Consider the following 14823-nt stretch of genomic DNA (forward strand, 5'->3'; position numbering starts at 1 on the left):
AGCTGCAGGATGCCTGTCAGCTAGGGAGAGAAAGAGCTCATAGGATTAATCTTTAGCTGTTATTGGGGAAATTGTGGGATTAGATATTTTCCTGTTATTTTTTGCAAAGCTGCCCTTTCAAATAATTTTACATAGGAAGAACTCTATAGAAATTACGCGTTAGAAAAAGTTGAGTACCTCAATAGAAAATTGGGCCAAGGCAGAAATTTGTATGGTTTTAAGTACATAAAAAATATAAATCGATACTGACAATCAAAAAAAAGTATTTTAAACCAACAGTGAAGTACTAGGGTTTTTTTTTTTTTGTGTGTGTGTGTGTGTGTGTGTGTGTGTGTTTCCATCATACCAAATTGGGGAAAAAAATTAAAAGAATGAAAGGACTAGGATGAAATTCCTAAGGGATAGGGAAATAGTTTCATGCTGCTGGCAGATCAAAAATTAGTAGTTTTTCTTGAGGACAACGTGGCAGTATGTATCAAGAACCTTTACAAAGTTCATACCCTTTGACACTATACACTTACTTCTATGAACTTATGGGGAATGAATGCATGGGTTATGTGTATAAAGAGGTTCATTGTAGCATTGGAATGAATGCTATAATGGAAATAGCCTAAGTGTCCATACAATGGAATACTCTGGAGCTGTGGTCCTCAACCCTTGGGCAGCAGCTCGGTACTGGTCATTGACCTTTTAGGAAACAGGTGGTGCATTATCTCCTCACCACAACCCACCCCCTACCCCCCGAGTCCATGGAAAAATTGTCTTCCATGAAACTGGTCCTTGGTCCCAAAAAGATTGGGGACTGCTGCTCTAGAGCCATTAACAATAAAGATGTAGATCTATGTATATTGTTATGGAAAGATATTCATGATATATTGTTAAGTGAGAGAAGCAGATATTCAAATAATTGATATAATATGATTGCATTTTTTGGAAGATGAGATTATGACTCAATAGTTTTGGGGAAGATCCTGGGATTTGTTTTTAAAAATTATTCCCATTTCTTGTTTGGGAACAAGTGCCGGAATAAACCACCCTGCATGTTTTAGCTAGACAAATCTTTCTTCCTTCCTCTTCCCTTCTCCCTTCCTCTTATGTTTAGAAGCTTATATTGGCTGCATCTTTGCTACTTTAGACCCCAAATAAGTGACTGAGGCAAAAATCTCAATGAACTGTAGTTTATTAAGTCAAAGTTGAGGACATGCCTGGGAAAAGTATGAACCACAGATAAACCTGTGGTGGTTTTTCCAAAGGGAAATTGGGAGTTTCAGTATTTAAAGGGGGATAGGGGCTGGCACGGCCTATAATCCTAGCACTCTGGGAGGCCGAGGCGGGCAGCTTGCTCGAGGTCAGGAGTTCAAAACCAGCCTGAGCAAGAGCAAGACCCCCGTCTCTACTATAAATAGAAAGAAATTAATTTGGCCAACTAATATATATAGAATAAATTAGCTGGGCATGGTGGCGCATGTGTGTAGTCCCAGCTACTCGAGAGGCTGAGGCAGAAGGATTGCTTGACCCCAGGAGTTTGAGGTTGCTGTGAGCTAGGCTGATGCCACGGCACTCACTCTAACCTGGGCAACAAAGTGAGACTCTGTCTCAAAAAAAAATAAAAATAAAGGGGGATAGGGCATACAGAAAGAAGAAAAAGGCAGGGGTGGGGTGGTTAGTGAGACACATGGTTACATTCTTGTGAGACCCAGGAAAATCTACAGTTTACATAAGATAAGGCAAATGTTAGAAGAGAAAAAGGGAGTGAAAGAAGAATGATTTATGTAGATAGATGCCCCAATAGGTGGAAGAATATCTGATCCCATCTTGTCTCTGTACTGAACCTGTGAAGATAAACTTGTAATTCACTATCTTGTAATTCACTATCAGTGTGGAATTGGACAGACTTTAGTTTTAAGAGCTAGACATAGCCTACAGACCTAAAATTATAATTTGCATGTCCTTGCATACAGGAGGCCAGCAAGGAATTCCCTCATGAATGATCTATAGGCCTTCACAGTCCTAAAGCCTGAGGCCTTCACCTTCCTTTTTGCATAAAGAGCTGGAGGGGGGGAGGAGTCTGGAGATTTTTATCTTCTTTTATAATACCAAATCAAATATGTTTTGTTGGTGCAAGGTGTGTACTCACATTTACCTTTAAGGAATTCAGTTGAACACAAGGGGGTGAGAGATAGTGACAAGGTTGTGAGGGGAAGAAAGAAAACTATTTGCCTCGTTGTCCTTTCCCCTTCTCCCAGTGGCTCCTTTCATATAAATTAGACTGTGCCCTGCCCGTCTCAGGAAAAGGTTTATAAAGAGAAACTAAACAATTCTTGTGTGTTGATCTCCTAAGGACCCAATTGAAGGCAATTGAAGTAATTTTTGAGGGCAATTTTCTCTATTGGATGTTGGCTTTTCTTGAAAACTTAAGAATACCCACCCCATCTGTTCTGGTCTGGTTTTTTTTGAGTCTCTTATAAGTTTCTTTGCCTAGTCCCAACCAGGCCTATCATCTTGTCATCTTATAGGGTCCTCTTTTCTCTCTCCATATGTTCACAAATTGCATGAAATTCCTCCTCCTTTCCTCTTCTTTCCTGTCCACTAATTACCTCTTTCTTGGGAGTGGCATCCCAAGTCTCCTCAGCTTTGTAAGGCTTCCTTGAGTTCACCAGCATGTTTTTCTATCTTTCTTTTCTGAAATCTTTTAACTGCTTGGTTTATATGACTTAAGGTAAGTTTCATATAGTACCTGTGGGATAAAAAGGAATTGTTTATTCCCTCACAACTAAATTTTTGCTGAGGGCAGGGATGATGTTTCAGACCTTGTATTACCCATAGAATCAAGTATGTGGCTTGGAATATAGTAAGTACTCACTCAGCAAACACTTGTTGATTTGTTCGGTAGTAGCTTATTTGAAGAATAAATTATGTTACATTATAAATCTGCCATTTTTTTTCTTTCTTGTGCTTAGATCACTCAGTCCTTGGTGTTTCTGCTGTTGGCTACACTTTTCAGTGCATTGACTGGTTTGCCCTGGAGTCTTTATAATACTTTTGTGATAGAAGAAAAGCATGGTTTCAATCAACAGGTATAATAGAGAATACAAATGTTCTCTTTGAATTGTAAAGCACTTCTCTGATTTTATCTTGGTCTAGTAATAATTTAAACATAATTTGGTATTTTAGAGTATGAATTAATTGAAAAAAAGGAACTGCAGATTTGATAAAGATCACAGTTTAAGGTCTTGCTATAAGCCAGGCTCGGTGTCTCATGCCTGTAATCCTAGCACTCTGGGAGGCCAAGGCAGGCGGATTGCTCGAGGTCAGGAGTTTGAAACCAGCCTGAGCAAGGGCGAGACCCTGTCTCTACTATAAGTAGAAAGAAATTAATTGGCCAACTAATATATATAGAAAAAATTAGCCGGGCATGGTGGTGCATGCCTGTAGTCCCAGCCACTCGGGAGGCTGAGGCAGCAGGATCGCTTGAGCCCAGGAGTTTGAGGTTGCTGTGAGCTAGGCTGATGCCATGGCACTCACTCTAGCCTGGGGAACAAAGTGAGACTCTTGTCTCAACAACAAAAAAATAGGTCTTGCTATAAATTCTTATAGAGTGTTTTTCAACTAATAACACTTAAATGAACTTATTTTAAACTGTAAAATGGAAGACATTTACTTATTGTCTTAGGTTGCCTAGTGTCATAACATAGTTTCACTGCATGTTAATATTTAAAATTGCTTTAGTAATATATGCTTTGTATTCACTTATTAATTATTTAAAAAGCAAAACAAGTTTCTCAGTTTCTTACAGTGATGTTTTCTTTTTTCAGACCTTGGGATTCTTCATGAAAGATGCAATCAAGAAATTTATTGTGACTCAGTGTATTTTATTGCCTGTGTCTTCACTTCTACTTTACATTATTAAAATTGGGGGTGACTATTTTTTTATTTATGCCTGGCTGTTCACATTGGTTGTATCTCTGGTAAGTAAAATCTTTATTTCATTTTCTTTTACAAAAGTTCCTTGGTTAGGCCAGGCATGGTGGCTCACGCCTGTAATCCTAGCACACTCGGAGGCAGAGATGGGAGGATCCCCGAGGTCAGGAGTTCGAGACCAGCTTGAGCGATAGGGGGACACCCCGTCTCTACCAAAAATAGAAAAATTGGCCAGGTGTGGTGGCACACACCTGTAGTCCCAGCTGTTTGGAAGGCTAAGGCAGGAGGATCACTTGAGCCCAGGAGTTTGAGGTTGCAATGAACTGATGACTCAACTACACTCTACCAGGGTAATCCTCTCACCTCAGTTTCCTGAGTAGCTGGGACTACAAGTGTGTACCACCATTAATTCCCAGCTAACTTATTATTTTTTGTAGAGATTTGGTTTCACTATGTTTCCCAGGCTGGTTTTGAACTCCTGGCCTGAAGTGATCCTCCTATGTTGGCCTCCCAAAGTTCTGGGATTACAGGCATGAACCCCACCATACTTGGCAGCTGTTTTAATATATTAATAATTGAGTCTGCATAACAAGTAGTGTTTCTTTAAGACTGTATTCATAAGTTCCGACATTTACTTTTCAGGTTCTTGTCACAATCTATGCTGATTATATTGCCCCTTTATTTGACAAATTCACTCCTCTGCCTGAGGGAAAGCTTAAAGAAGAAATTGAAGTAATGGCAAAGAGTATTGACTTTCCTTTGACTAAGGTATATGTTGTTGAAGGTAAGCCTACTTGGGGCTAAGAAGGATTTATTCAAGTGGTCTCTTTTATTTGATACTTTATTCTTAAAACTTTAATAAAAGAACAAATAGGTTTTTTAAAAAGTTGTTATTTAAAGGTTAGCATTTACATGTTGGCCTTTTAATATTTATAGAAATTGTTGACATAGTCCTGAGATTGAAATTGGTGGTCTGATGTCAAATCTTGCTTTTGCCTACAGCTATGTTTAGTTGGCTTTATAGTATTGTTTTTAATTTTTGGCGAAGTCCTTTTTCACTCCTTGTTTTATTATGTTGTATATTAGACTAATTTATTCACTTCTGTCACCTGCCTGGCTCCTCTAGGTAATTGAGTTAGACTCTTAAATAGATTCCATTTAGCATTAGTCTGGCATGCTCATAAACAACACCAATGTTACTGACTTTGTCTTCTGCAGCAAGACACCCAGTATTCTGGAGGACTCATGTGCAGATTACCAAAGACTGCAGTATCACTGGGGACTCTTATTATTTATTTATTTATTTATTTATTTATTTATTTATTTATTTATTTATTTTTGAGACAGAGTCTCACTTTGTTGTCCAGGCTAGAGTGAGTGCCGTGGCGTCAGCCTAGCTCACAGCAACCTCAAACTCCTGGGCTCGAGTGATCCTTCTGCCTCAGCCTCCCAAGTAGCTGGGACTACAGGCATGCGCCACTATGCCCGGCTAATTTTTTATATATATATATATCAGTTGGCCAATTAATTTCTTTCTGTTTATAGTAGAGACGGGGTCTCGCTCTTGCTCAGGCTGGTTTTGAACTCCTGACCTTGAGCAATCCGCCCGCCTCGGCCTCCCAAGAGCTAGGATTACAGGCGTGAGCCACAGCGCCCGGCCAGACTCTTATTATTTATACTCTGCTTTTCTGATGATTGCTTTTGAGAGTTAAGCTGTTTATTAGCTTGCATAAGACTACTATAAAGTCTCAGGGAAACCCACAGAGATGTAGAGAAAAACTGTTATAAGGGTCCATGACTTTCAGGATTTAAAAATTAAAATGAGGCCGGGCGCGGTGGCTCACGCCTGTAATCCTAGCTCTCTGGGAGGCCGAGGCGGGCGGATTGCTCGAGGTCAGGAGTTCGAAACCAGCCTGAGCAAGAGCGAGACCCCGTCTCTACTATAAATAGAAAGAAATTAATTGGCCAACTAAAAATATATATACAAAAAATTAGCCGGGCATGGTGGCGAATGCCTGTAGTCCCAGCTACTTGGGAGGCTGAGGCAGCAGGATTGCTTGAGCCCAGGAGTTTGAGGTTGCTGTGAGCTAGGCTGACGCCATGGCACTCACTCTAGCCTGGGCAACAAAGCGAGACTGTCTCAAAAAAAAAAAAAAAAAAAAAAAAAAAAAAAAAAAAATTAAAATGCATAGAAATGAACATAACTGGTTCTGCCCCTGCCACTTATCAGCTATGGGATCTTGGACAAATCACTTCATCCCTCTAGGTTTCAGTTGTGCTTCCTCTAAACTGCAATTTCACAAATATTTTCTGTAAAAGGCTAGATAGTAAATATTTTAGGCTTTGCAGGCCACATGGTCTCTGTTGCAGCTATTCAACTCTGCCGTTGTTGTGTGAAAGCAACCATAAGACAATACTAAACAAATGAGCATGCCTATGTTCCAATAAAACTTTATAAAAATAAATGGCAGGTTAGATTTGGCCTCCAAGCCATGGTTTGCTGATCCCTGCTCTAAACTAAAATATCACCAGTGAGAAGCCTCCATGTTAGATGAAAGACATAGAAACTGAGAAGCAATTGCAGGGTTAGGGGAAAACAGGTGGTCACAACTAAAAGAATGAATTAATAACAACTAGAAGAATATAAAAATTTCAGACCCTTAGTGGCTTCTGAGGCTATACAGCACAACTAAAGGCAGAATTGGAACAGCTTAAGATTCTGTGGGGAAGTAGTTGAATAATAAGCCAGTTTATAATTCTTTAGCCTCTGAAATCACTACTTTTTTTTTTTTTTTTAGGTGATATTAAACTAGTAGCATACTAATTAGTATAGAACAATCTCTGAGGGGCTTTTACTGAATGGTGCAACCTAAGTTGCTGATCACTTAAGTTATAATCAGATAACACATGAAACAATAGCTAGTGCTATGGCAGTAGAGATGATCAATAGAATGTATTATGTATATCACTGATACAATTTTTATCTTATTTTGTTTAATTTATTCGTTTATTTATTTTGAGACACAGTCTTGCTCTGTTGCCCAGGTTAGAGTGCCACAACGCCAGCCTAGCTCACAGCAACCTCAAACTCCTGGATTCAAGTGATCCTCCTGCCTCAGCCTCCTGAGTAGCTGGGACTACAGGCATGCGCCACTGTACCTGGCTAAAATTATTTATATATATATATTAGTTGTCCAGCTAATTTCTTTCCATTTTTTTAGTAGAGACAGGGTCTCACTCTTGCTCAGGCTGATCTTAATGGGAAATCAAGATTTGAGTAGGTTGCAGGATAGCATTTCAGAGGTCAGGCTTTGGAGTCAGTGGCTTAGGTTTGATTCCTAGCTCTATCACAAATTACCTGTGTGACTTTGGGCAACTTACCTTTACTAAATAGCAGTTTACTCATCTGTAATGAATGTATGTTTTTATTATTGTTAACAATAGTAAGAATCCTCAAAACAATTTTGAATGAATGAGTGTTTTTACGATAACAACAAATGTTACAGATTTGTAAATTGGCCGAGATACTGTAGTGAAAAATTAAGAATCCTGCTCTCAAAAAATTATCAGATAGCAAGTGCTGTGCAGAGAATTAAATTAGTGTGACATGGTGAAGGATAACTGAGTTGATACTTTAGATTGGGTCATCAGAGAAGACCTCTAAACAAATGACCATTAAGCTGAAACCTGAAGGGAGGAGCCATCCATATTGAGATCAATGGGAAGAACTTCTAGATTTTTGTATTTTCAAGGACCATGGAGAAGCCCAGTGTGGCTGCATCATAGTAGGAGAGTGTTATGAATGAAATCTTAAACATAGGCAAGAGTCAGATCATGTAGGCCTTTGTAAATCAGCTTAAGAAGTTTTGATTTTAAGTTCAGTGGGAAAAGCCCTTGAAGGCTATGTATTTTGAAAATATCTTGGGCTAATGTACGGAGAATATATTGTGGAGAGAGGTAAGAGTGGAAGCAGGGAGAGCAGTTAGGAGGCTACTGCAGTAGTTCAGGTAGGATGTAATAGTGGCTTAGACTAGAACAGTAGTCATTGATGGAGAGAAGTAGATGCATTTGGGATAGGGTTTAGCGGTAGAGTTGATTGCATTTGCTAATAGATTGCATGTGGGGGAATAAGGAAGGGACATCAAGGATAACAGCCTAGATTTTTGACCTGAGCAATTGGATAAATGGTAATTTACTAAGAAGGAAAAAAACAGAAGAGCAGCTTTGTGTGGGGGTATTAAGAGTTCTAATGGATTTGTTACTTGTTGAGGTACCTATTAAACATTGTATTAGGGTTCTGCAAGCAATAGAAACCAACTGTGGCTGATTTAAGGGAAAAAAATTGCTTATTGAAACAATATTTGATAGCTTACCAAATCTCCAGGAAAGTTAAATTTACCAACCTTTGGAAAATGGGCTGTTATATAGGGAGGCCAGGAACTCAGAACCAGACTGCAGAAGCAGTCTGGTGAGGACACTGATCCTGCTACCTTAGAACACCGGATTCTGCAGTCTGTACCCTTAACATCCCTGCCGCTAGCATCTGCAGAATTAATCCCTCACTGCCTTGCTTTTTGGTGTAGTTAGCTGACTCTTCAGAGTCTTCAGTGAGTGTATCTGATTGACAAAGCTAGGGCATGAACTTAGCTGCTAGGAGTGCTGAGGAAGCAAAAATCTGGCTTTTTAGATTTCTCATATGAGAAGCATTCTCTCACATGGTGTGAAATTCTCTACAAGGAGATTCCAGTACTGGGCAGGAAAAAAACCCACACATACAAATATGAAAAGCAAATATGTTTATAGACATCCATGTGGCATTGTCAAATAGGCAGCTGGATATATGAGTCTGGAGTTCTAGGAAGAGGTCAGGGCAAAAATATAGATTTGGAAGTATCTGACACATAGATAATGTTTAATGCCATGGATGAGGGCTCTTAGAGACGAGAAGAGGGCCAGGGTCAGAGTCAGCAGGGCAGGAACAGCTAGGAAGGAGGCTGAGGAGGAGATACCATTTAGGAATGAAGAAAACCAGCAGAAAGTGGTGTCTCAAAAGCCAGGAGAAGAAAGTGATTCAAGGAGAAAGTGGTCACCTGTGTTAAATGCTGCTAAGAGGCTGATTAAGATGAGACATCATAAACAAAAGATGAAGATGCAGATGGCAATGCCTTACATTTGTGTAGATATTTGATTTTCAGAGTTCTCAAATACATTACTTCATTCCTCAAGTAGTATCATCAATCTATTCAGTAAATAAGCATTATTGAATATACAGTCATGCATCGCTTCACAACAAGGATACATTCTGAGAAATGTGTCATTAGACAATTTCATCACCATGCAAACACCCTACAGTGTTACTTACACAAACCTAGATAGTATAACCTATTGTACACCTAGGTTATATGGAATAGCCTATTGCTTTTAGGCTACAAACCTGTACAGCATGTTACTGTACCGAACACTGTAGGCAATTTTAACACAGTGGTAAGTATTAAAGATAATATGTTGTGCTGCAATGTTAACAATGGCTGTGACATCACTAGGTGATGGGAATTTTTCGGCCCCATTATGATCTTACAGGACCACTATCATATATGTGGTCCATCATTGACCAAAACGTCATTATGCTGTACACGACTGTATATTACATGCCAGGCACAGCGATACAAAAAAGTTACGGTGGACTCTTAAACTTTAGTAAGTATAAGAATTCCCTGGAGAGTTTGTTAAAAGACAGATTCCTGGGCTCCATCCCCAGAGACTTGGTAGGTGTTTCCAGTATATACTTCTAACAAGCTCCCCTAGGTGATTTTGGTGTAGATATTCCTTGGGCCACACTTTGAGATACCTGGACCACTGGGAGATATTAAGACATTAATTTTATTTATCTGCATACAATCTGCCTACTTTCATAGATAACTTCAGACAGCTTCTAAGAAATATTTTTAAATTAATTTAAAAATTAGGATCAGCAAAGATAGAGATGAGATGGAGGTGTGAGACCTCAAAAGGGTAACATAGGCCGGGCGTGGTGGCTCACGCCTGTAATCCTAGCACTCTGGGAGGCTGAGGCAGGCGGATTGCTCAAGGTCAGGAGTTCGAAACCAGCCTGAGTAAGAGCGAGACCCCGTCTCTACTATAAATAGAAATTAATTGGCCAACTAATAAATATAGAAAAAATTAGCCGGGCATGGTGGTGCATGCCTATAGTCCCAGCTACTTGGGAGGCTGAGGCAGTAGGATTGCTGGAGCCCAGGAGTTTGAGGTTGCTGTGAGCTAGGCTGATGCCATGGCACTCACTCTAGCCTGGGCAACAAAGCGAAACTCTGTCTCAAAAAAAAAAAAAAAGGTAACATAGCTTTCTAGGTCCTAAGGTCCTCTATTATTAATAAAATTAGACCACATGTTTGGCTCTCTGTGGCAACCCAACCAAAAAATAACATATTAATACAATAAAATAATGGCTTCTCTTTATCAAGCTTTACTATTAAACATACTGCCAAGTATTTTACATTGGAAATATGAGAGAGAGAAAATTCATGTTTTCTGTGAGATACCTCAAATTCTCAAGAGAAGCAAATTTTTAAATCCTTTCTTCTTTTTAAAAGAAAGTATAAAAGTAATAGTAGTATTTATATGGATCAGGCAGTATACTAATTGCTTTACTTAGAATATATCATGTAATCCTTAATCCAACCCAATGAGATAGATATTAACCTCACCTCATAAATAGGAAACTCAAGCTTAAAGAAATTAAGAAAGTTTCCTAGATTTACACAAGTAATACATGGCAGAGCCAAGATTCGAACACAGAGTCTATGCTCTTAATCACTGTATTCAACTTATTGTACATTGTAAAACCTTTGGAAATTAGATATATAAAGAAGAAAATAAAAATCAACCATAGTTGAGCTATGGTTACCTAATAGTTAGCCACGATTAAAAATTTAGGTATGTCTTCTTTCCAATCCTTATAGAAATAGCTTTAATTTTTTTTTCTGATTAGAGAAGTATGCTTATTTTAAAAGCCCTGAGAGACAAAAATAAAAAAAGAGTAAACAAAAATCTGTAATTCTAGAACACAGTGATATATGCATCAGTATTTTGATTTATTTGTTAATAGGCTTGTGTTTATGCTTTTCTATTTACATGTACATTTTTACTTGACAATAATGGAACCATATAAATGAAATCCTTCTCAATAATACTGGTGAGCTGCTTCTTGTTAAAATTCTTTGAAAGTATAATTTTTTTTCTGGCTGCTTAAAATCCCATTTTATAGGTTTACCATAATTTGAGCATTCCACAACTGTTGGATATTTAGGCTTTACTTATTTACTTAATGCTACAAAGCTGTGAAACATAAATGTTTGTTGGCAAGAACACAGGGAAGCAGACAATCTCCACTGCTGGTGGTGATTTATGTTGATACGGTTTTTCTTCAGGTATTAAACAATTTGAAAATGTTAATGTCCTTTCCAGTAATTCAATTTTTAGAAGTCTCTCCAAAAGACCCCAAACTTTTTAATTATATTCCATGCTTTGAACTGTCTTTTCCTTAGGATCTAAACGCTCTTCCCACAGCAATGCTTATTTTTATGGCTTCTTCAAGAACAAGCGAATAGTTTTGTTTGACACTCTACTAGAAGAGTACTCTGTACTAAACAAAGACATCCAGGAAGATTCTGGCATGGAACCCCACAATGGTGAAGAAGGGGAAGATGAAGAAATAAAAGCTAAAGTTAAAGTGAGTTCTCCTTTTCCTAAGAGACTCTGCCTTAGTTTTTATACACAGTTCCTGTGACAACTCTAAATAACATCAATTTCTATGTAGCAGGTGTTGAATTCAGGAAAACTGTCAACTAAAAACACCATGGTCCCTTTATAGTTCTGGTATTTAGGAGAGATTTTCACTATTATTACATGCTAACTACCTTGCAAGCTTTTACAGAAAGTAGATTTTAAAATTGGAAGCTTAAGGTAGGAAAAATCATATGATTATTAGCTGTTTTTAAAACAGGGACTTTATATATATATGAATGATATGTTTATTATCAAATAATATATATATCTGATATGTTTATTATCAAAGAATTCTCATAGGCAGCATAAAGAGAAAATTAACTTTTAGCTTAAGAAAATAATTATAGGCTTTGGCAACATGGAGACTTGGATTTGAATCCTGGTTCTGTCATTTAGTAGCTGTGTGTCCTTGGGTACATTATATACTTTACTTAGTTTTATTTGTTTAAGACATTTGTGAAATGTATACTCTGTTACTCTGTGCTGAGACACCTTTTTTTTTTTTTTTGAGACAGCCTTGCTCTGTTGCCTGGGCTAGAGTGCAGTGGTAGCATCATAGCTCACTACAACCTCAAACTCCTGGTCTCAAGTGATCCTCTTGCCTCAGCCTCCTGAGTACCTGGGACTACAGGTGCACATCACCATGCCTGGCTAATTTTTCTGTTTTTTGTAGAGACAGGATCTCTCTCTTGATCAGGCTGGTCTCAAACTCCTGACCTCAAGCAGTCCTCCTGCCTCAGCCTCCCAAAGTGCTAAGTTACAGGTGTGAGCCACTGTGCCCTGCCTCAGATACTTTGCTTGGCACTAGGAATACAAAAATGAAGAAGCAAACCTTCCTCGTAAGTTTATAGTCTAAAGGGGAGGCAGTCATACAATCACACTACAGTATAATTGTCACTGTGAAGCTATAGATACTGGATATAGTGGGAGCATAAGAGAAGACATTTCTTAAATCTGACCTAAGAGTGAGAAAACTGCTTCTGAATCCTTTTCCTATATGAGGTCATCTAATGCTGATTAGCAAAATCTAAGATACTCAGACTTAATGGGTGGGGGCAATGATAAGAAACAATAAAAATTTCATCAGAAACAGTCACCAGTATTTGTATGTGTGATGGAATGTGCCATTGGCTTTGGTGTCATACGGAGATGATTTTAGATCCCTATTCATTTGCCATCTGTGTAACTCTGTGCAAGTAAGTTAAGCTCTCTAAATCTTTGATTTCTTAACTGAAAGATGAGGCCAGCAGGGTTTCTCAGCCTCGGCATTATTGATATTTTGGGCCAGGTAATTTTTTTGTTGTGGGAGGTATCTTGTACATCATAGGATGTTCAGCAGCATCCCAGGCCTCTTCCCACTAGAGGCCAGTGACAATTCCTGCTCCAGAAATTTGTGGCAACAAAAATATCTCCAAACATTGCCAGATGTCCTGGGGAGGGGCTGGTGTGGGGGCAAGATAACCCCTGGTTGAGAAATATTGGGCTAAAAATGCCTACCTTTTAGGGTTGTGAAGATTAAATGAAATAATATATGTGAAATACCTTGTATTCTATACATTTTAAGTGCAAAAAAATTATTATTATTTGAGCATCTGTTTTTACCCTAAAAATATGATCTATTAATAGTAAAGTACCTGCCTGTATTAAATATGTAAATGAAACAAAATTCTGTGAAGGGGTTAAGTAGCACTGGGAAAGGGTTAATCCTTTGATTGTATTTATTTTTTCAAGTAGAGTTATTCTGCCAGTTAGGATATTAGAATAAAAATCACTTTGGAGCCATAGAATTTTAAGCTAGGAAGAGATCTGAAGGTCATCTTATAGATAGGAAAACTGAAGTCCAGAAAGGATAGCCCAGTGATAATACTGAATAATCATGCAAGTTCAGCAAGTCAGTCTGCTTAAGAGGTATCCACATACAGGGGGGTGGATTACATAATAGCTAAACCTACATGTTAGCTAGTGGTCCACTGATTACAAGCAAAGTAATGAAATTACAGACCATTAATATCTATCTATGAGAATATGGGGGTTTTTTGGCTACAAAAACAATTGAGTAGTCCTTTGAAGTATGTTAAATGGGGTTTGGCTTATTTTGCTGGCTTCTTGAAGAGCTTGATTTATTTCACTGGTTAACTACAAATATTTTAGCATCTAAATACAAGTTACACAACACAATACATTAGACACAGTCCTACCCTAATGAACCTGTAGTAGAAGAGACAGCCCATAGTGACTAGGGTAAGGCAAATATCATGAGTGGCTGAAAGAGTGTGCAGATTCTAATGGTCAGATAGGTGTCTTAGAAGAGATGCTATTTGAACAAGTGTTTTTTTTTCCCAGGTAGAATTTTGACTTGAGGATGGGGGCTTTTCAGTTTGAAGATAAGTAATGAATGAAGCTGTAGAGACAAAATATACAATGCCTTTGTGTACTAATGATTAAATGGATTCTAACAGATTGGGATAGAAAGGAAGGCCAGGACCAATTTGTGGAATACATTTTCCTGAAGACATTGAGTGGTTGTTTCCAGTGTCCTGATTTGGGTAGAGGCCAAAGCTTGTTTTAGGAAAATTAAAATTTGGTGGCAGAATATAGGATAGAGCAAAGATTATAGGCAGGGAGACTTCTAGGGGCCTATTGCATCAAGATAACCAAGATATGCCGGGCACAGTGGCTCATGCCTGTAATCCTAGCACTCTGGGAAGCCGAGGCGGGCGAATTGCTTGAGGTCAGGAGTTCAAAACCAGCCTGAGCGAGAGCAAGACCCCGTCTCTACTATAAACAGAAAGAAATTGATTGGCCAACTAATATATATAGAAAAAATTAGCCAGGCATGGTGGCACATGCTTATAGTCCCAGCTACTCAGGAGGCTGAGGCAGCAGGATCGCTTGAGCCCAGGAGTTTGAGGTTGCTGTGAGGTAGGCTGACGCCATGGCACTCACTCTAGCCTGGGCAGCAAAGTGAGATTCTGTCTCAAAAAAAAAAAAAAAAAAAGATAACCAAGAGAAAGATGAAATAATGAGGGCGTACACTAGAATGAGAGTCCAGAATAAGTGCAAGAGTCATATTAAAGGATGGATTTAAAGCGCAGTTGT

The 14823-nt window shown here is 38.6% G+C and overlaps 1 protein-coding gene across 2 annotated transcripts in view; it reads left to right on the forward strand.

Moving 5' to 3' along the window:
- Positions 1 to 14823, forward strand: part of ZMPSTE24 (zinc metallopeptidase STE24) — a 43712-nt gene that overhangs the window by 15400 nt on the left and 13489 nt on the right. For both annotated transcript variants that reach the window (XM_012735765.3, XM_075996999.1), the window contains exons 4-7: positions 2961 to 3077; positions 3816 to 3968; positions 4564 to 4705; positions 11484 to 11668. In XM_012735765.3, coding sequence (XP_012591219.2) covers positions 2961 to 3077; positions 3816 to 3968; positions 4564 to 4705; positions 11484 to 11668 — 597 coding nt within the window. The remainder of the gene's footprint in view (positions 1 to 2960; positions 3078 to 3815; positions 3969 to 4563; positions 4706 to 11483; positions 11669 to 14823) is intronic.

Source organism: Microcebus murinus, chromosome 2, assembly GCF_040939455.1.
Source record: "Microcebus murinus isolate Inina chromosome 2, M.murinus_Inina_mat1.0, whole genome shotgun sequence".
NCBI classification, from domain to species: Eukaryota; Metazoa; Chordata; class Mammalia; order Primates; family Cheirogaleidae; genus Microcebus; species Microcebus murinus.